Source organism: Aphis gossypii, chromosome 1, assembly GCF_020184175.1.
Source record: "Aphis gossypii isolate Hap1 chromosome 1, ASM2018417v2, whole genome shotgun sequence".
NCBI lineage: Eukaryota > Metazoa > Arthropoda > Insecta > Hemiptera > Aphididae > Aphis > Aphis gossypii.
In genome coordinates, this window is record NC_065530.1 from 453,509 (window position 1) to 478,516 (window position 25,008).

At 25.8% G+C, this 25,008-nt stretch overlaps 1 protein-coding gene across 2 annotated transcripts; it reads right to left on the reverse strand.

Annotated features, from left to right (window-relative positions):
* Positions 1–1,001: 1,001 nt before the first annotated feature.
* LOC114120826 (putative serine protease K12H4.7) lies at positions 1,002–11,605 on the reverse strand. 2 transcript variants are annotated; one of them, XM_050197431.1, is made up of 10 exons: positions 11,485–11,605; positions 10,711–10,943; positions 10,396–10,577; positions 8,798–9,036; positions 7,768–7,903; positions 7,477–7,666; positions 5,688–5,820; positions 4,485–4,617; positions 1,750–1,916; positions 1,002–1,688 (listed from the first exon to the last, which is right to left on the reverse strand). In XM_050197431.1, the coding sequence occupies exons 2-10, from the start codon at positions 10,912–10,914 to the stop codon at positions 1,549–1,551; spliced, it is 1,524 nt and encodes a 507-aa protein (XP_050053388.1). In that variant the 5' UTR covers positions 10,915–10,943; positions 11,485–11,605; the 3' UTR covers positions 1,002–1,548. The 2 variants fall into 2 exon arrangements, with proteins under 2 accessions (XP_050053388.1, XP_027838672.2); XM_027982871.2 differs by having other exon boundaries at positions 10,711–10,862; positions 11,485–11,588.
* Positions 11,606–25,008: the final 13,403 nt, after the last annotated feature.

Sequence of the window (25,008 nt, forward strand, 5' to 3'; positions counted from 1 at the left end):
CAATTAGAATTTAAGGCTGTATAATATGAATTCTAGTCTATTATTTCCATGTTATCCTGATCCTATTATGGAATTATTTATAGGATTCTAAACCTGATCCTAAAGACTTGTTGGTGTGCTAACTCTAGCATATTTTTATTGGAAAGCTCTCTTCCTAGTTTACCTGAAGGTGGCCTGACTCAAGTTGCTTTAAAATGCTTTCATACATGATAATTTTTTTTTTATTACACCCGGGAGTTAGGGGATTTGGAGCTAGCTATACTATACTAAATATTTTGATTAAACGGCTTGGTGTTTTATATTAATATTTTTTTGTCACTATGTGTATAATTGTAATATTTTGTATTTAAATTTATTGGAAAACTTTCACAATCATATCTTTGTATTTAGCCAGCATTTTAAAGAAGATTAGTTAATTTTATTTTTGTTTAAGAAACTTAAGATGAGTACTCGTAAGTTGACAAGGATCTCTGGATTTTTTTTTACTATTATTCCACGTATGTGTTTTTAAACAGTGGAAAATTTAGATATGAGAACGGGGGATAGTTGAAATCGACGATAAAGTAACTTCTCTTGTTAATAGTTAGATCTGAATCATAATAATTATTTTATTTTAATTTAATATTTAATACTTATATACATTTTTTTATAAACGAGATCATAGAATTTGTATATAATCCTTAATAAAATTTATTCAAAGAATTTTATTGTTATAAAAGATATGAATATCTTTGTACTAAATAAATATTTACAGGACCAGGTCAGCGAAGAAATTGTGTTTGGAGAGTGTGAGAGTGTATTTGATTTATGGATACAATGATATAAAATTGTATAAATAAACTTTACGAGGATTATTTAGATGACATATTAAAGAATAAGATATTTCTTTTTCTATCAATTTTGATTGTATTTAAGAAGGTAATTAATAATTGGTAACACTTATATTTGCGATGTTGTGTTTAGAGAGAAAGTTAAAAGTCGCAATAGAAATAGAAATAAAATAATAACAATTATAGTTTATTAATTATTGTTAAAAGAAATTAATAAATAATAAACATCTGATAACATCCTTTAGTAGCTTCCTGATAGATGTATCTGGTTTGGGTTTTTGTGAACATTATGTAGCGGTTAAATAAACTTATAGAAGTGAAAAGAGATAAGACCCAAACAAGCGATGATTGCACGTGCGTTATTAATACTATTAGAACACATACTAATAAAAATAAATATACAAACATAATAAGGTATGAAACATATATTGTTGCTTTACTGCAAATTATGTAGTTTCAAAATTATATTATTGAGTATAGACATTAGATGATTTATAAGGTTAATTAAGGGATTTAAAGTTTAAAAAAAATATATGCTTAATAGTTTTGTTTATTTCAGTTATTGTTGAGTGGAGGATCTCATTGAATGTATAAATAAAAATGTTCTAGGCATATTATATATATTTTAAATTAAAAATTAGTTTAATTTGGGAATGAGAGACTCAATGGGCGGTCATTATCTTGAGTGCTAATTTTTCTTTATTTAAATTTACCCCATCTATAACAATATTGGTTCAATTGAAAAATCCTTTTCATTCAAATATTTTTTTAAATACATTACAATTTCTATCCGGGCTTTCAATAACTGTGTAGGGTCCGATGAATATGAAGGATTTATGTCTGCACAATGAGATGTTCCTGATAAAACATACATTTTATCGTATTAAGCATGACTAAATAAAATTATTACAAATATTACCTTTAATAAAAATTGTAGACGAATTTATTGGCAAAAATGACAGACCTAATGGATTCCATGGATCGATAGAACCTCTTACAAAAATAATCCTATTAGCTCTTGGTCTGGAACCACCATACATCATATTGGTTTTATTTACAGCCTTACTTAATGCATTTAAATTAAATCTAAAACAAAATAATTTCAAGTATAAAATATTTGTGATATCATATTAATAATCTAATTATAAAGTTTTCAATCTGTATTGAAATTATTAATAAACTGGAAGCTCTTGAAGTATAGTCCGCCGTCGTATGGCGTCCGGACTTGGGTATTGGTGTTAGAAGAATTAACATGAGAATTAAACAATTACTAACTTATCGATTTATTAAATTAAACACTAAAGAATTGATTTTCTAAACAATGGAATAATAATAATAATAATAAAAGAGGTTCTGATTAAAACTAAAGGATATTCCGAAATAAAAGTAAAGGATGGTCCGTTTAGACACGCCGGTGTCGCTCACTTTTAAGACCAGACTCGACTGACTGTGCCCAAACGGGGCCCGTAGCAACCGTCCGTCCGGGGCCTTCGAAGTGTGCTGACCCAGCCTTTTTGGTCACATAGACCATCGTGAGAACCGAAATGGTTACACATTAATTTTTCACAGAGTCAACACATTTGGGTGTTCTATACTAATGTCGCATGTGCACACTATTACATACATATACAATATACATGCGCACACACACACTTACAGATATATGCACGCACATACATACACATCTACATACGCATACCTATACAACACTCTTATTTGAAATTTGAATTTGATAAGAACCCTCAATCACCAACAATGACCATATATGTGCACAGACTATGTACATTTTAACAGAAGGTGTCAAAATAAAATTAAAAAAAAAAACTTCAAAATTTGGATCAAATTAAGATAAATTAGCTAATGCTTCGTTTGTAGTTTTAAGTTAATTTAATTGCAATTATCAAAATCTAAATAAAATTGTTATTAATTTAAACGTGAAGAACTACTACCAATTAATATTTATTTTTTCTTAATTTATTATCAAGTACATTTGAGTATTAAGTCTATGATAATATTATGTCCTTTTCAAATTAAATTTTGACTGATGAAAATCACGACTTCCAGCTTAGACTCTCTACTACAACTTGTAATGCTACTTTCTGTAAATATATTTATAATGCCTTTAAATATGGGTTTAAAGTGAAAGTAATTTACACAGATTTTGCTAAGACATTTGACTCTGTTAAATATGAAGTTCTAATATTTATGCTTGAGGATTTGACTACCTATTGTTTGTCTAAATAAGTTTTTATTTATTAAATATATTTTGGTGGGTTAAACACAATGGCTTTAAGTTTCATATTTTTACAGTTAAGCCTAGTGAGCCTCAAGGATGATTTTTATCGTCAATCTTAATTTTGCTTTTCATAAGCAGTGGCTCAAGTGTTCCTAGATGCTGTAAGTTTTTATGTTTTACTGATGGTATTAACATTTTCCCTAAAATCGATGATTGAGTACATTTACAGAAAAATTTGAACAGGTTTATTAAACGGGGTTAAAGTACCGTACTATATGTTTATATAGATAAACGCAAATCTATATCCTTCTCTAGATGCCGTTCTTATTATAAATTCACATATTTGATTATAAGCATGATCCTTGATTCCATAGATAATAGTATTTAACATTTTGGTTTTATCCTTGCTCCTTCATTATGTCCTAAAGCTAATGATGATTATATTACTTGCAAGTATATTAATTAAGATATTAGGTTTTACAAAGAGAATTGATTATGAGTATAAGTTTTCGAGGTCTTAGTCTTAGAAGGAATTATACCATGCACTAGTCAGGCCCATCATTGAGTGTGGTTCTGTTATATTGAATCTTTTCTCAATTGTGTTTGATCCAGTTCTTTATAACTTAATCTCCAATCTCTGACTAATCGTGGTCTTGCTTATAACATAAACCTCCAATAGAATCTCATTAGTGATGTAAATGAATAATGATTGTCTCTCTTTTTTTCAATATGTACCTACTTCAGAGTTCTTGCGCGGCCCAATTAGGAATGTTGTCCCTTTCACCATTTCTTCGTATTCACAATTATCTAAATAATGAACCACTAACTCACTATATGAGGCTGGACAACTATTTAGACACCTCTTTTTCCATATTTTATTTAATATATATTCAACCCTTCATTTTTTGTATTTTTATCATGTGTATTTTTTTAAATTTTTTATGCAATAATTTAAATTTCAAATACATAATAAATTATTATTGGGCTATCTGCATGTTAAATTAATAAAATAAGTAAATAAAAATAAAATTCTGTTAATTCAATAATTTTTTTTTTGATACAATATGTTTCTTTATGTAATTAATAATTATACGATTATGCATAGGTAAGTAATAAGTATTGTAAGAAAAAAAAAATAACAAATGTTTAGAAAACTGGAAAGATTGAGTTCCTATAACTTTTCTGAATTCTTACTTGGATTCAATTACCTCTCCACCATAAATTTTAGTAAAATAAGCTTCTGTTTTTGTTACTTTATTGGGTCATAGGTATGTTTACGCTGTAGTATACGTATTAAGTATTTGTTATTCCCTACTTTACTTATTGTAAATTATATATTAAAAATAATTATTTTATACACCATATTGATAAAAAATATGATTTTTAAAACATTTTTTTTTTTTTTTAAAGTAACTTACGATTTTCCAAAAACATCAGCGCATAAATCAGTAAAGTATTCCAGTGATACAGTATTACCAAACAAGTGATGATCTTGAGTGGATGTTTGAAAAAATCCGAACTCTGTACAAGTTTGGTATAACCACTGACGATCTGAAATACGATAAAATAGTTTTCTCATATTTTCTTGTATTATGACATAATAGCAAATTAAAATAGGTATCTGTATTATTCTAATTGAGATAGCTATCAATATATTTTATTACACTTTTTTACTCTTTGAGTTACCATATTATCCATATAATCTCTTTTAAAAAACCAATCATCGAATGCAATGATTGAATAATATAACAATAATAAAAATCGTATAATATTATGTATAGTGTAGGGTTGTCAATAGTTAAATTTAAGGTAGACGAAAATACATGTTATTTTTTAAATTTTTATGCACAATATTTCTAGTTATATCTTAATTAATAAAATATTTAAATATTTAGGTACGTACATTTTATTTACATTTTTGCAACTCCCTTATATTTTTTTCCCAATTCAATTACAAGTTGTCAATTATCCTACATTAGGTAGTACATTAATTACAATGGATAGTCTTACATTTTTCATTTGTTTAATTTGTCTTATGTCCACAACAATGTTTCATATTATATGTAGGATAATTCTTTATTTCTTTTTTAGTTTGAAGTCTATAAATAAATACCTATTTAAATAGTATTACATAAGTTATGTTTTATAATTTGTATGTACTAGTTATGTACAATGTACGTATAGTATACTTGGATTGTGGTTGATATGAATTTCGTTATAATTATGTAAATACGTTAAGAAACTAAATTTTTGAATACATTTAATTTTTTAAGTCACTTATGAGAATTTTAGTTATTTTAAGCTGCAACTATATTTGTGTGCATTTCTTAAAATGTATTGATTGTATTTATTTCAATAATGTTCCTACCCATGCTATTTTAAGATGTAATCAAATAGTAAAAAAAAAGTATTAATACATAATTTATTATAATACTATTAAATCTTATTATTTTTCGCTAATTAAATTTATGTTAAAGAGTATGTAAGTTATAATCTTCCTATAACTAACTTATGTAAGTAGTAGATGTATTAGTAGTAGTATAGTGATTAGTTTGCAAGATCGCCGACAGTTTTTAATTATTAATTAAAAATAATATTTGATCAATAAGTCTGATACTAACTTCCATATTTTACTGCTGTGTTGTTCCAAAATGACTCTGCAAAATACCTAACTCGCCATTCATATGTATTTGATAAGCATTGTGTACCACAAACGGATAATAAATTTTTGATTACAGCTGCATATCTGTCAATCTAGAGGATGTAAAGTAAACAATATTATACACTATTATTTTACTGTTAGTTATAACGATCATTCAATATTATGTGCTTTAAATATTTGTTTTTAGTAGTTTTAAATTTTTAGGATCTAATTTTCAAATCTAAGGACTATCAATTATTTAATGACCACTAAGTTTATAGAATATTACGCCTACATACATTATATACATCGATAGTGCTGCAGGTACCAGCTAGTTTACAAAATAACAGACATTTATTTGTGATTGTGACACTATCAGATTGAGTTTTTTTAGTTTATGAACAATAATGGAAGTATTGGTTTTTGAAAGACATGTATTTTTTTATGACTGAAGTTATTGAGGTTGGTTTTCGGTAATAAATTGAATCTAGTTTGTACTTTTTTACTTTGTGGAACCAAAAGCTATATATATATATATATATAATATTATGTATGGAATATTTTATCTGTCTTTGAACTATTTATAGACATTTAAAAATTAGAATTAAAAATGTTATAGTTTTTTTCGAGTTATTTTGATAAAATATTGTTCTATGTTAAAAAGCTTGAAGTTTTAATACAAAATACATTATAAATTTAAAATTATTATTAAAAAACATAAAAATTATTGAAAGTCAATATTTATAATTTGTTTGTATAAGCATTTGAAGTTCAAATTTTGACAAAATTAAAAATAACTTTAGAAAAATAAATTTGGTGTAAATAAATGTATTATTAGATAACATTAAAATGTATACATATCTAATTTGAGATGACATGGCTGTTAGTTACGTATAGCTAGTTACTAGTTATTAATACTTACAGTTCATAATCATAAACAAATCTATTTTATACATCTTATTATATATTTATATACGTTTATAACTAAATTCCTTAGTGATAAAATTCTATTAATTTGAAGTCAGATATGTATTGATATAAGGTAATGCGTTATTCTTCCACACTTCAACTTAGCTCTTGGAAAAAATATGCAAGAAGATCGAGAAATTAAAATAAAACTAAGTATATGTTAATGAGTAGGTGCTTAGTAGCATTACACAATTTGAGCATTAGTGAATTCTCTTTCGAACAAGTTTAGAGTTTGAAATATTTAGGTGCTAATATAAACCATAAAAATAATATGTATAACTTATAGAATTACCGAATCCTAACTTAACCGAGGTTAGGTATACAATGAGTAAAATACTTATATCAAAAGTTCTTTTAAGTTATATAAAGAAAAAAAACTATATAAATAAGCATACTTATGACGTTTGTTATTTACATGTGTGAATCATGGTCAACGAAGTATATTGGCTTTCGAAAGGAAACTGCTTAGAAAAATACATGGGTCATGGTAAACCCCAGTACAGGTGTATATGATCGGAGAAAAATGTTAACTTAAACAGACTGTATAATATACAAATTTGCAAGATTTTTTGAGGTCAAAAAGGTTAAAGTGGGTTGGTCATGTAGGGCATGCAGAGAGTGGATTAATTTGGCAGGTATTTACATACAATTAAGCATTGTTGAATGCCCTAGTAAAAGACTACTCAAAGAGATTAAGAAATTGAGTGAAAATTGAAGACGCAGAAAATTGAGATGGCTGGAAAGCCATTTGTTGGATGCTGTTAAGGATCAGAATGGAGATTAAAGGAAAAAATACTTACTGTACATCCAAACGTTTCATTTGACATTATATCACATAATTTTACTAATGTAACTGTTGATTCATCAATCATTTTATTATAATATCTGTTATCTTCGTTGTCTTGTACAATTAGTCCAATGAATCTAGAAATGTCTCTAAAAAGTTGTTGTACATTTTTTGTAGAATTGTTTAAATGATGTGCGCATATACTAAAATCATAAAATTACAATTAACATTTATAATTTTAATATGATAGTATCTACTATTTTAATATTAATTAATATTTGTGAATATTTGAATAGCTACATACTTAAATTTTTTTTGAATGTATTTTGCTCCATAGTCGGTCTTTATTAGATTACCAATCATTTTATTTGCTTGTCTAATATGGAATTCACACATTGGATTATAATTTGTTAATATTTTTTGCACAGCGACAAAATATTCTATGGAAGTACAAAATAGATACATTTTTCAGTTAGTAATGTAAAATGTTTAATACCTAACTAATAAGACAAGTTGAACTAATTTTTTTCAAAGACCAATTACATATAATATATACTACTAATTGTTAGGTTCGGAGTAAATAGTTTTGAGTTAATCTAAATATTTTTAAAATTTCACTGTAGAAGGTAAGTTAATAATAATTTACGTTGTGGTAAAAATATTTATAAGAATAATATATTTTAGAATTATAACAAAATAACATAATAATTAATAATATTTAAAATATATTTCGTCAAAATTTGAATTTAATTTGCTCATAAAAAGTTTTGATTTCGTATTACATAGGTATATTATTTTTAGATTTCTGTAATTTTAAATAAAATTTTTTTACTAAACATTAAATTTAGCTAAAGCCAAAAACATTTAAAACAGTATTAATTTGAATTTTTTTCTGATTTTGACAAATTTTGTCTACATCTGTACTGCTTGTATATATATATATATAAAATGCGTTTTAGTATTTTTAATATTCTTAACAATTTCTATAAGAGCAATTTATTGTATTTATTAGCAGGATCTTGTATTAAGTTTTTAACGTTTTGTATAACAGTTGTGGTACGAGGAGAGATGAATAAAACCACTCTTAAGATGTAACACAATTGGTCAATTATAGCTTAATCACATAAAATAATTTCTTAGAGTAAAATGGAAAATGTTATCATTTAGATTTGTTGTTAGTTTTCTGTTATGTGGAATTTTAATTTTTATGTGGCTAAAACATAATATGGTAATCTGACTGTTGTCGTATAAATCAGCCAAATGTGTCCGCGCGTATACTTTTTTTTGTGGTTGCGAAGTAGGTACAACATTTTTAACCACGTGTTTTATTGTACCTTCAAAATTTACTTTTGCCTTTAGAAGGCTACTTGACGAAACAGCGGCGTGTATCAAATGAGGATATTTTAATCTTAACCAGGTAACTAAACTTCCTGAATATGATGAACCGAATCCTACCCATTTAGTATCATTCAACAGTTTTTTTTTTTCAATCGAAATTGTATTTATAAATGTTGCCAAGTCAGCTAATACTTGTTCAATAGTTAGGTACACTAAATTTGTAGTATTTAAATTCCTGAAACATACATAAAAAAACAATAAAAATCATTTAAAAATTAACATGTTATTATTTATTTTATTTTTTATGCTTAGCATTTTATCTTAAAAATATTTCCATGTCATTTTTAATGATTGATTATAACTACTTATGCACAAAAATATCACTATTCATTTAAAATTTTACTAGTCAATAGTGAACTATTAATGGTCCCTTAAATGCTTAAACTTAATTTACTTACCATAATTTATTAACCAATTAAATTTTATTGTATCATTAAACTAATTAACTTTTATGTAAATCGGCATACATTATTATTCATAATTCACTTATTTCATAATGTAGATATTAAAATATTTTAAATGTATTATAAAAAAGTTTTCCTACAATTCACAAAATCTAACTTTTGGTGTATTGATAATATAAAATTAAATGTTTTAATGGCTCAATACCAATAATAAATCACTAATAATTATATTATAAATAAATTTGAGTTTATATTTAAATACCTATTTAAGTATAAAACAAATAAATAATTTTTTTCAGTAATCTTTAATAATTTTATTGGAAAAACAAAAAATTATTTTTTCAACTTATGTTAAACCATTGTGATCTCACTTTATAAGGAATTTAGAATAGTAGTTCTCCTGTACCTGTAAAATATTTATTACATATTTATTATATATTTTTTACTTTATACTTATATTCAATCAAATAAATAATATCTATACCTATACTAATTAAAAAATGTCTAATTCTCCTAATAATACAAAAATATTTATTGGGTAGGATATTATTTTTAACTAATATCCAATCATATATGATAATCATTTTGTTGTTCTGATCAATTTTTAAGTATTAAAAAGTACGAATTTAAAATTTGTAAATCGTTTCTTTCCTATTTATCCCCCCCAAAAAAATGTCCGTGTTTTACCAAGTTTTTGAAATTTGACTTACAAGTTTTTAAATTCATGCTTACAAGTTATTACAAATTACGCAAAACAAGTTGTATTATCAAAAACTTTTAAGTGATAAAACGACTAAGTTTTGCGAAAGTTAGCCGTGATTAAACTTTAGGGACAATTAAAAATGGTTGAACTTACAAATTTCCAATTCGTGGTTACATAAACATACAACCGACTTACAAATTGTTGATAAAAAATTTTTATACTTGGTGGCTAATTTCACAGAGACGACTTATGAGCCATTTCATAAAAACAAAATAATAATTATAAATTTAATACCTATTGTATTATACCCTATCTGAGTAACAGGAAATGTTGAATGTATTTACATACAATATATGGTTCAATAATATCAATTAAAAATAAAATTGCTTTACTTAATTATTATTTTTTCTCTCATCATTGCACTCACTCAGTGGGGTGGCTCATTCCATAGTATCGATGTTCCAATTGAAAACATGCAGCATTAAACATTTGAGCGTATTCAATCCATGCCCCGGATATCATCCAATTTTGTGAAATTTCTTCTCTCCCTCCCACCATCAAAAATACTGGACCACCCATTTTATAATATTTCAAATTCATGTGATACCTCTAAAAATCAGATTTTACTATTAATAATCGATTTTCTGAATAATTGTAACACTTTATAATATGTTATTCGCCATAATATACAATTATATTATAAAGTTAAATAAATAAATAAAGTTATATAATACAGTATTACCTGTTTCCAGGTCCTAGTATCAGTAGCGTTGAAATGATCCAGTTCCTGTTCAAACCATTTATTTTTGACGTTGTTATGGTGACTTTTATGTGATGATAATGTTAAATGTTGTACTTCTTTGTCAACAAGTTTTATGATACTACTATTATATGCTAATGTATTCAACCAAAAATAACACCAAAATAAGCAAATTATTAAGTTCATTTTTTAAATTAAAATTCAATATTGATTATCTGAAAAAATGAAATTTTTGTATCAATTTTATACTTCAGTATATATTAAGCTTGTTATGTAAATGTAAAATAAATTTTATTTAAAAACAGCAAAGATAATTAAATTGAAATTAATATAAATAATAGTATTTAATTATACATGAATACTTAATTGTTACATAGATACCTACATCATTTTTATGCAATTCAATATAATACTATTATGAAATTATTGTTTTACATCAAGCACATTAAATACAAAGGCATTTACAGTGTACGCCTAATATTAATTTTTAAATTAAGTTATATTAACTAAATTTATGATTCAAAAATTATTTAAGAAATAATTAAGGTTAAAATTAATTAGGTATAGAGTTTATTTTTAGTGAATGTCAAAAGACATTTTAAAGTCTGAATGGTATTGATTCTCATACAATATTAAATACATTATACCTACTAACTAAAAGCTTATTTACTAACAAATATGTTATTATTTTAAATTGTAAGCTAATTTAAAGATCTAAAAAAAAAATGATGCAATTAAAATAAAATATATACTCACTACTATTTATAATGATACACATACATTAGGTATTACTTTGTAAACTATTTGCACAGTTTATAAAAATAAATTTAAATTGATATTCAACTACTCGACTGTTGATATTAAGTTTTTGTACCTGTGTTTTAAAGCATTTCATCGAGGTTAAAGAGGTACTCACTCATATAATTATTATAACTACTAAAACATGTATTAATTTTGTGATAATAAGTTTAAAAGTGCAATTTTATTGAACCTATGGCCAATGGAATATGCCATACCTATTTGTTATCGTTGCGGAATTTTGACGGTTTCATTAGAAATCATAAAATTCATAAAATATTTTATATTTTAACGAATTAACTGAAAATGTACAGGTAGTTTTTAACTTTAAGTGTAATTTTATGAAAAATATTATTTAATGTTATGAATCGATAACTACGATAAGTAAATAATAACATATTTAATCGATGTGTATGTACCACAGGTTTTAATGTTTTTTTTTAATAACTTTTCGTACTACACATACTTAAGTACAGCCATACCCAGGATTATAAGTAGGTACATAAAGATTTTTTTTGAGGAGGGCAGAGGGAATAATTAAAGTTGTAAATTTTCATATTTATACAATAAGATCATTTACAGAAACCACTTTTAATTTATAAAAACATATTTAATAATTTTACTGTGTTTTCGGGTAGTTAGTTGAAATCCCAGGTGAAAGTTTAACTTTTAAAACCTTCCTTGTGCTCCCGCTTGACTACAGTACTAAAACATATGAGATAGGGGCTCGTATATGAGATAGGGTTTTTTTTACGTAGATCAAAATAATTATACTTATTTGTTACAAATTATCTGATAATACCATCTTAATCATGCGTTCATGACTTAATATCTTAATATCTCTAGTCTCTACATTCAGACCTCTCTATATTCAGTTTTCGGTCTGTTGAATAATTCAGTGTATTCTAGTAGTATTATAACCTCGAACAGGTAATATTAATTATATAATTATATAAGTTTTATTCACTACACAAGTGCACATGCTTTGTCTTATACAAATTTATTCTATCACATTAGGTGAATGGTAAATTATTATACACTATTTTATTCTACGGGTATTATAACGTATTATTTACATGGGACATATAAATACTGAAAAAAATTTCATTTTATACCTACATAATATTGTATACACATTTAAATAATGATAATTGGAAAAAAAATCCCCAGAATAAGGCAATAATATGAGAGACATGTTAAAACTAATTAAATATAAATAATTTATACTTAATAGGAATTATTACATAAATTATATAATAATAATAAAAATATTAGGAGTAAAATTAATTGTAATTATATGTTAAATTGCATATAAATTCCATGTCTTTTTATACATTTGTTGTTAATCAAAAAAAAAAAAAAAGAATGAAAGAAATATCTTCTTTAAAAGTATAATATTATTATATGTATTTGTAATTATTAATGTATATTTCAATGGCATAATGTCGAGAGTTATCTTTGATAAAATAGACTAATGAGTAATAATTATATTATCTAATAGAATACGATTAATATGTAAAAAAATTGTAGTATGTTAGAAATTGTATATAAATTATGAGTACAATTTTTATACTGGATATATTTTTTCACAATTCAATATAATATTATAGGTAATGTGCATATTATATTATTTTAGGAAATTTCTGTGAAATTTTGATACACATTTTATACTCAAGAGTTTCCGTCTAAACATTAGATTAAATATTAAATGTTTAAATTGGGTGCCAGTCGTCTATTCGATAGTAAAATTTTCAAAAATTTATGTTTGGAAAATCATATTTCCGAAAAATCATGTTTTTAAAATGTCAAGTATTAGAAAATTTATCTGTATGAAAAGTTATTTGTAAGAATTTAAAGATGAAACTGATAAACCAATAAATTAGATGTAGAGCGTGGCCTGATAAATTTCACAAACAAATACAAGTTTAAATGTATTATAGGTATATAACTTGGTTATGATTTGATGAGTATTGATATTTGATAAACAATTTATAATAATTATTAGAACAATATTATATGCGTTATTAAAAATCCCAAACATGCTAATATAGAATTATCGACAATATTATGTACAGACTGTACAACATGATGTACGCTATAGATTAATAAAATTATGATTATTTTTTAAATTATTCTTCAGGTTTATTTAAATTCACTAAGTAAGATGCTTTATGTCTGTGGATCATGGGTGTCTACCAAATCTGACGAAAACAAATTAATGATTTTCGAAAGGAGAATCCTGCAGAGAATTTTTGGACCAAAGAGAAACGATGAAGGTGACTATGAAATAAGATCAAACAGAGAACTGAATAATCTATTTAATAAATCCAATATAGCTGCCACGCTCAAAAGTCAGAGATTAAGAAGATGGGCCGGACACGTCTGGAGAGCAGATGACCAACTTATATTTACCATCACGAAGAGGAAACCGAACAAAAGTCGACCTAGGAAGGCCTAGGCAACAATGGGAGGATCGAGTCAAGGAAGACCTCAAAAAGTTGGAAGTTCTGAACGGAGAAGAACTAGCAGAGCATAGAGAAGCATGGAGGTAGATAGTTGATGCAGCAATGGACCTCAATGGCCTAGAATAAGCCAAGAAGAAAAAAAAATAATAATACAAAAAGTGCAAAATGATACAGAATCAGCAATTAAATAGCTTATGCAAAAACGGATTTTAAAAAAAGCAAAAAAGAACTTTGATGTACAAAATATTAATTTTAAATGTATTTAATAAATAATTTACGATTATAATAAGTTAGATAAGTTAGAATTTTTAAAAGAAATTGCACATTATTTAACTTTATAAATATACTATTAACATTTATATTTCATAAATTTATTATAATACCTAGTACTCCTAAACTTTTCTAATCCTATTTCTGGCTATCGCTGTTTTGCTTGTGACTTAACCTTCCTTCAAATCCCATTTGTGGTAAACTGATTCTTTCTCTTTCTTCCAGCACGTTAGCTTTAGAGTTTCTGCATGTTCTACCCATAAACGTTGTAACGTCATGTGCTACAGATTACTAAAACAATTAACCTCTTACTCGTTGTATGAGGCATGCTAATTTAGACACCACTTTCTCCTACCTTAATTGATTATACTATTGTAATTACCAAATTATAAATGTTTTATTATTTTTTTTATCTTGTATAGTATATATTCATATATATTTTGCATGTGTAAATACAAAGTACTGTGTTATATTTCAATTGGGTTTTCGTCCGTAAAATAAATAAAAATCTATTTTAATTTTCCTATAATTCCTGCTATAATAATAAATAGTAACAAATAGTTAATAAATAGTTAATATTAATAGTTAATTAATTAATAGTCAACTTAATATCTTATTTTAATTAGCTTGTGGGTATATTTATTATTTTCTAGTACATAATATTAATCAATATTTATAAGAATATGATAATTCAAAAATATCTATTCGAGCAAATAACTTTTTAAACAAATAATTTTTCGAACACATAATTTTCGGACAGTTAATACCGATCATACCCGTTTTTAAATTATGTAGAGAGGTACTTGCTAATATTGTACATGGTTATCAGTGGTGGTTTTGATCTAACCTCAAGGGGGGGGGGGTTGTCAAGATGTCAGCCCCACACCCCTCAATAAAAATTACTAAAATTACTTTGAAGATATTATAAGATACGGCTTACGTTAATACATAATATAAAAATATCCCCCAAGGGGGGAGGCAATCTCCTCCCTAAAAATCGCCGCTGATGGTTATACGGTGTATACTTATTACTAAACCTTACTTATTAGCATAGTTATTGTTCTGTGTTATTAGTAATACCTATACTATAATGTTTGTCTATCATTATTATTATTGTTATTGTGGACGCTGATAAGCAATATAATTGAATACATTTACCTCGTCTTAAGTCAATATAATATTACATATATAAGTGTTTAAAATTTGATTAGGACGCACACACGATATTATTAGTGTATCATTGGTACATAATATTATAAAGTGCAACCTTCAGCTGATTTCAAGAATGTATTTTCTGTATGAATATTTTTCTAAATTATTTAAACTTTGTTTCATGATTTAGTTAGATTTTTTAGTTTTTAGTTTTTATTCTATCTCAACTCATAGAATATTAATAGTTTTACAGTTCATCAAAGTTGAATGAATACATACGATGTTCAAAAAACCAATTTTCATTACTATAGCACGAATCTACAAATAATATTCTGTACATGAAACACGGCAAAATCATAGCACGCAGAGCGTATGAAGGAGAAAATTACATCAAATCTCGAACAGCTTCATCCTCGTGTCGTCGCTAGAACTATAGAAATTGGAAAGGTCGTTTTCCCTTCGTCTAGTCCGTCTACCGTACCTACAACAATCAAATGTGGGTATTAAGTAGGTATGTGTACCTATATATATATATGATTATAACTGTATTGACGTATTTTTTAACTTAACATATGTGTCGACGTCTGACATTATTTTATTATACATGAATTGTTAGTAGTTAGTACATAGGTACCTTATCCCTGCATACCTACCGTCTGTCGAATGACTAATCGTGGTATAACCTGGGTAATTGTTCGAGACGTTCTTGAAGTATAATTCAAAATACCTACATTGTTTTCACTAGGTCTTATTCTCATATATTATACTATTACCAATACTATGGCAGGGGTTTCCAAATTACAATTATCGGTTTTGAAAGTATGTAGTATACTGGTTGATTTCTTAGCAGTAAACATTGTTATTTCAAAAAGTATTTACATTTTTGAAAATATTTATTTTACAAAATTTTTAAACTATTAAAAAATAACAATTTTGAAAAAAAATATACTTTTAAAATTTGCATTATTGTTGTTTTTAGTTCTTTTTTTTATGACAACTAGCATATACGTTTTTAATTTAGTTTTCCAAAGTGGAAATTTCTTTTTTTGAGAATGTTGTTTGATTTATTTATCAGATAAGCGTTATAATAGTAAGTATATCGATAAGTTGTGTGAATTTCTGAACCATACTACTACATTTATATTCACGTATATAAGCTTTAAAATAGGCCTCGTACAGTATAGGACTCAGTGGTTTTCAACCTGTGCGTTACGGCTACCAGGGGCGTCGTTGGTTGGTAAACAGAAAAAAAAGTCTCGGAAAAAAGTTAAGTGAAAAATTTATCGAAATACGTTTTCTTGTATAGTTCTATAGTTGTATTTGGTATATTAGTGTGTAATGTATAAATGATTGTTCATTTATACTTGTTATCTACCATAATAATTAATAACTGAGGCTGTGATTTTAACTAGGATAGACTCCAACCGTAGAAACACGTCTACAAAACGTATGTATACAAGTAAATAAATCGGCGTGTTAGATTTTTTAATAGTCGTTAGTCATAATATAAGAAAGAGGTGCGATAAAAATATTATTTTGTAAATTTTATTATTAAAATAATTTTATATTTATGTATTATTGACTATTGTGTATATTATTTCATTATAACATTTTATCATTTTATCGATTATTATTATATTATATTATATTTATTATTATATAATTTATATCGAAACGATTATCAGTATGTGTTTGACTGTTAATAATTACACAAATGAAAGGTAACACCTAAAATTAAGTCTATAAAATTAAAGGTGGGACGTTTTACATCGGGACTTTTTGTTCCTACTGTGGGAATTTTTTTGCTGGGATTCCGTCACTTATTATTATCAAAGGAGTCGCATTCGTAGTAGAAACTAAAAATTAAATTGTAATAAAATATAGATTTTGTTTTGTTTTTTTTTTTGAGCCCGCTTAGTCCGCGTACCATAACACGTTATGCACACGCCCACGCTCGTGTGTGTGGCGATAACCGTGAATTATGTCTGTTTATGTGTTTAAATATAGAGAAAGACTGAATACCGAAAAGAAAATGAGAACCGTGCTTTCAAAATTTACGCCACGATTGATTTGATATTATTATGCAAACAAAAACAAGCACAACCCTCCCATTAATATTCAAATTATTATTATTGTATTAACTTTTTAATTGTATAAAAATAAATATCAAAAAAATGTTACCTATTATTAATAATAACATGTTTATCATTAAATTAAGTTAGATTAAATTGATTAAATAATGTTAATTTGTTTATTTTAAATGTTCGTATTGGAAGTCGTATATTTTATTTAAAAATCAAAAGAAGTTGTGGACCCAAAATGGTTGACAACCACTAGTATAGGTAACTAAATTTAAATAAATATTTTGAAATTAGAAATATTCTGTTTCAGAATATGTAATTAAAAATAGGTAATCGGTAATAAACGACACGGGTAAAAAATGTCAAATGTATTTTACTTAAAAATTCAAAATATTTGTTAAAGTAAAAGTATATTATAGTCAACTTTTAAGTAAATAATAATAAAAATAAATCATAATATATATATATATAATATATGTATATCAAATATTGTATGCTATTGCTATTAAAAATTATTTTTAACTAAAGGTATAAAGAAATTCAAATAGCACGCTTGTTTAAATAAACATTACATTTATATTAATTTTTGCACTTAAGGTTTTGATTTAGTAATGTTAAATGTTAATACCTATATTAAATAAGAAATAATATGTAAGTCGTATTTTGTTAATTTAATGATATATGTGATAAACCAAATTTAACTTAACAAATGACTTGTACCTAATGATTTATTTTAAATTAAATACTTATTTAATTTAACAATTGACTTATAATATACTTATACTTTAAACTAATATTTGGAATTTTAGAGTAAAATGAAGTCAACGTTTTTTACTTTGTCATTTATTTCCGTGTCATTTTTTACCTGTCGTTTTTTTGTAGATTTACAAATAAAAATATATGCTGTCACTCAAAGAATAAAAACTTAAAAATAATAAAATATAACTCTTTCATAAATGTTTTTTAGTAAATTAAAGTAATGTTGATAAAAATATATTTCTTAAAACGTTAATACATGTTTAGATAACATAGTATTTATGTTACAAGAATCATTCTGTACATATTGTAAGAATGGTCCGTTGGCTATTTAGGAAAAGAAAAATTAGTTAAAATGTAGCATTATAATTTATAATATTATGTTCTGTGTGTTACGCGTAGTTTTTAAGTATTTTTTTCTGATACATACGATAATAATATTATGATTATCCATTGTACCTATGTATTCGTGGTAAAACTATTATCGCGTGTTTCAATTAAATCATAATTCATAATATTAAATATATACCACAATATTATGTTTACAGTCATATTATATTATTATTATTATACTATTATGCCACACCCGTTTTACCTAACCGCTGTAATATACTAATATATTGTATACACTGCATTGTATATTATATGAACGCCAAAGAGTAATTGAAAAAAATAACGAGCAGACTTTTATGATGGATACTGTAGTTGTAGTTTACGTCTACGATTTAAATGTACATCACCATCACGTGTTTTGACAAACTTCTGAAGTTTATCGAGTACCTATTTAATTAATAATATTATTTCATCTATCTAGTACGAACAGTTATGGAAAAGGTGAAACGTAAGATAAGTTAATTTATAAATAGTTAGAAATAGAGTACTATGTAATGCTCTTTTATCCTTAAATTATATTAATTACCATGATGAGTTGAAGTTTATTTATCAATAAGGTTGTAACTTTTAGTTTAGTGAAATCACAGAATATACCAATTATTTGCGAATCCGCCGGCTAAATATATATACACACATTATTTATGAATGTAAATTTACCACCTTCGAAGGTTTATGTTAGTTAAAATATTATATAATATTACATAATCCACAATAGCCGTAGGTTTCTAAATTTAAATATTTGAATAGTTAGTGAATTCTGTTAATATATTTTATACTCATGCAGAATCATAATTCATCAGCTGAGATTTATACAAACAAATGGTTTGTCTATATATAATCATCTCAACTTTATACTTACTTTTACGATCAATAATCATTTATAAATACATTTATACATTATATGAAATAATATATAATTTGTAATCTGTAGTGTGTATACAAGTATAGGTACCATAATATTATCGAAGCCTGAAATCAACATTTTTTGAATATAATATAATTTTTTATAATATAAGTATATTAAGTAGATAATATGTCATTAATTAACAAATAATTCCCAAAATACATATAGTCTAATAGCTATTATAAATACTATTATTGGAATTTTAATGGTTATAACAATTATTACTACTTAGGTACACTGGGATAGATTTTCTTAGGAAAGAGAAAGCTATTTTATATAATTCGATCTTAACAATTATATATCTTTTCGACTGAGTTTTATACATTTACAATCATTATTGTATACAGATAAAATAAATATAGTAGTAAATAGTTCTATGTAGCCACTTTAAGAGTAGTCTTTATGAATCTTTTAACTAAAATAAAATCATACAATTCATTTCATTAAGTTTTAAGGTGAAATTAAGGCAAGGTGAACGTGTACAGATAGTTGCGCATTCCTGTAAAATAACGTACAATACTTTTAAAAATAACTGTATAAATACTCTTTACAGTACTTATAATGAAAAATATTAAATTAAGGTGTTCAATTAACAGTTTAAAAATTGTGTTAGATTAAATTATTTAATAGACTCGTGAGGCATTTCGCTCAACTCCGTCGTTACAGTTTTCAGACATAATGGTCAAACAATTGAGTTTACGAACGAAACGTCCTTGATATATTCTATTAAAATAGGACATTTGGTTCCCTAGGGCCTAGAGGTCCTAACCTAACTTTAGACTTAGGACGAATGGTCCTCTATTTTTATTATAGATTTCAAATCATAATATTATATATATACTATAATAAATAATTAATATTATAAATATTATATTTATATTAATAATTTTAAGTTCATTATTTTATTAATAATTAAAACATTTATTTTTAATAAGTAATTTAATGATTAAATGACAAATTGCTTTATATGACGTTCAGTGTTCACTAATACGAGTATTTTTTACCATACACGTAGAGTGTATAGTCTGTACTCTGTACACTACTATGTTACAAAAGATTATGGTCGAACCAACAATGACAGATTCAACAATAAATTAAAAAAATGTTGTTGGTATTAGACATCTTAACATATTTATATTTTTTTAATCATTACAGATGTGTAATATGTCTGTAAAGACTGTATTGGCATATATTATGTATACAGAGTGTATCACAATAATTTAATACATTCAAATGTAATTCTAATGTAAAATTGTCAAATTTTTATGATACGCCGTATATATATAAAATAATTGATGTGTCAAAAACAATCAGTGTTAAAGAAAATAAAATAATTTTATATATAATTAAATATGATAACGATGAAGACATTTTATAGTTTTATACTATCTAAAAAATATAAGCGAGTTGAATTAAAAATAAATTTATAGTATTTTTACTGAATTGGAATTTCCAAATTGTATATTATTATTTTTAAAAAAAGAATAAAATAATACATTTTTACAACAATTAAGTTTTAAAAATTACCTTCTCACTTACTTAATGATGAGGTATATTTTACTCTTAAATTTTATAGCAGAACGATAACCTATTTCTCCTATTTTTTTGGTATTTTTAACAAATTTGAAATAACCAAGGTGTAAAGTTGATTTATTTAAAAAAAAAAATTAAGTTTATATGTTTCCTTATTTCAAGCAAAATTATATTAATGAAAATACACGATTTTATAAAAATATATAGAGTAAAAATAAATTTAACATTTAAAAAATAAGACCCATTAAAAATAAAAGTTTAAATTTTTAAACGATTTTTTATGCATTTTTTTCAATAAAATTTTGAATAATTTTTTTCAAATTTTTATTTATAATAGCTTAAAATAAGTTTAAATACTTGCTAAATATTGTACTTGCAATTTGCATATGTCTATACTCTATTCGATTATTTTAAACTAAATATTAAATGAATTTACATAATTTATACGTCATAATATAGTTAGTATTTACCTATATCTTTATCATTAATGTATACACTATATAGTCATAAACTCATAACATATGAGTTGGGTTGAGGACGTTGAGGTATTGAAATAAATGATAATAAATGTGTAATAGTTAAATTCTTAAATATATAGTATACGAAAATATTACGAAGTATCTTTTTTTAAAACTTCAAACTAATACTGGATTATTCATTTTCATATCCAAATATTTTTTCGAAGTTGTTATAATGTTATTAGTATATAAGATATGGTATATACATAAAATATTTTTTTTACAAAATTTCGTTGAATGAAACAATTTGCTCAGTCGCTCAGTCAGAGATATTATTATTATGTGACATCGTTGTCATTATATTATAATATTATTATGTCCGTTGACAATAAATAATGGCTTTTAGTCACACTGCGTGGTGGCGCGTCCGTCACGGCCACCGCTCCGTTGACAAAAATACGCGCGACGAGTAAAAAAAAAAAATTGCGGCTTCACAAAACACGCTTCGTTATGTATTCAAATAAATACGTAATGACGTAACGGAATGTTTAAAAAAAAAATCTTACACACACACATACCATTTTAACCATTATAAGTTTAATGCCTATATATACTTTTTACCTACCTACGTATATATAGATATGCTAGTTTTTTCTCGCCATGCGTTTCTAGAGTTTTTTTTTAAGTTTTTCCTCTCCTCACACAATGTGTAACAATACTAACGTTGTTATGTGCGCATGTGTGCGTGTGTGTTTGTCAAATCATGTTATGTAATATGGATGTTATTAGTACATAACACATTGATAATATCATAGTAGGTGTAAATATTATACGATGTAATAATTTGGTGCAGATTTCATATGATAAATTCCCGTAAAAAAATGATTTACAATTTCGACGTGTCAAGCGCAAAAATAACCATCTAAATCTTATTTTTCATCGTTAATTTTAGTTTAATACTTATCTATCTATATTATATTACGATAAATATTATGTATTTATGTATGATTGTTTATTAAGTTGTATGATAATAACAACAACTTATCACCACGACCCTATAAACATTTCATTGAGTAAAAACTTTATTTCTAATATAATGCATCTATATAATTCTATATATAGTAAAAATTTACCTACTATAAGATATGACTACGATAGTACCACCATTAGTATTTTGTATAATATACAATATTAATTAAAATTTAATTTGTATAAATTTCTTCACCACCATAGCTAAATAAGTCAAATCTAATTTCGCGGTAGGTGTAAAAGTGGGTACCTATATACTATATATATATTACAGGTTATGCTTTTTTTTCTAATATAATCAGAGGCTATTAATTCATAAAGAGGAGTTTGGTTTAACACGGTAAATACTAAAAATCACAACAGAGAAAATTAACGAACCGTCGATTTCACACATATCTTACATTTTTGGAATTATAATATATTGTGACTTAATAAGACAGGTAATATGACATTAAAATAAAAAATTTTAGTTGATTTTGGATTTTTATCTGAAATATATACAATTATTAAGTAGTATCTGCCAGTTCTCTATTATTCTGCTATATAGTGTTGAGTTTATATACATTTTTATAGGGGAAATTGAAAAACTACTTAGAGGTCAGCGACAGAATGAGTATAAACCGATTATACACAATTGTTCTATTGACCGATTTAGTTATTTTAGTGTATTTACACTAATTAAAATAATGTTAAGTAAATACTACATAGTTACACTCAAGCTATTGTTCTAAAGTTTAGTTAGTATAATTTAGTTCGTAATAATACAGTAGTCCTACTGGCTACTACACATAGATATCATATTATTATAATTAGTAAGTTAGATGTTTAGTTTTAAAATTAGGAATAAATGTTAAATTAACTTAAAATATTTAATTCTTGAGACTTATATATTATATATAGTAACAAATATTGAAGAAGTAAACATAAAAACAAAGTTGTTAAAATTACGTGCGAATGTTTTTATAAGTAGCTAATTTTAGTCAAAAATAATCAATAATTATTTTACTTAATATTTGTACAATATTAAAAAATATTTTATTATCGAAGATTTATAATAAATTGATAAATGATTACTTATTAGTTTTAAATGTATCATAATTCAATTTAAAATGTATACATTTTTGGTGTAGACTTGTATATAGTATATAAATTATGACATTTATTTTTGTACCATAGTTGTTCATTTTTTTTGATCTTCCGTTCGTAAGTTTTCGTGTTTTTATCTATTAAATAAAATAATTAATATATTTTTAATTATTAATTTTATTTATGCATTATACTTATTTTTTGTATTTTATTAACGATAAATTTAATAGTGTATGAAAGTCACAACTTAAACATAATAATATCTATCTAGAGTTTAATAGTATGATAAAATGTTATAATATTATAAAACTATATGCCTTCATAACATCATAACCCTTGTCCTTTTATTATTATACACAATAATTTGTACAGTAGAAAAAGTAACATTTATAATATTATAACGATTCTTTAACCGTAATCACATTTTATTATAGTTATTATCATTAAATTTCAAAATAGCTAAAATTATTCCAAAATTTTTAATGGAGTATTTAAAGATATAACCTCCCCCCCTTTCAAAAATACAATGAAGTTTTCCCTTTTTTCTCAATATTTCAAAACAAAGATATAATTAGACAGGATAGGTGATATATAAATGTATAATAAACCTAACCTTTTTTCTTTCTGTAAATCGAGAGCTGAAGGAGGGACTGCGTTAGCATTACTTCTCTTCCAGCCCCCATCGTTTATTATGGTAACCAAAACAACATATCCTATACATTACAATAATGGCTATCGCAATAACTGCGCGGCTGCGTCAAGTTCCTCTACCTGGCAGACTTTCCTTAACGAAAGCTAGTATGTACTTTCGACTGGAGTGCCGGGCCTGGGGTGCTTGCAACAAGAGCGAGTGTATTGCGGCGTACAATTTTATGTGAGGGACGGTGGCACAGTACCCCGCTGAACCCTTTTACAAGCGCATCTTAGTCTATCAATTTCCCGAAGCTCTTGGATGTCTTCTTGAGCCGATCCCATTCCGCCGCTCTTATAGACGCATTTTGCTGGGTCCTCCCTTTCACGAGCCGATCTTAATCCGCCGCTCTCGGTTTCTCGTTCTGGTTCATTCTCTCATCTGTCTTGCTCTCTCCTCCTCCTCCTCTTTCTGTGATAAGATGTCTTTGACCATCTTATAGAAGACTCGAAAGGTCTCTTCGGCTTCTCTGAGGATTGTAGGTTTCTCCGCGGGATCGGCTGGCAGACTTTCAAAGGCGGGGCTGAAGATCGTGCTAAGGACATCAGCAGCACTCGGCGGGTGACCGAAGCGAATGCCGAGGTCCAGCCTGAAGGCACTCTACTGCAAGCACTCGAACAGAGTGTGGCACGCATCGTCGCGGTTGGAGTCACTGAGGTAGCAC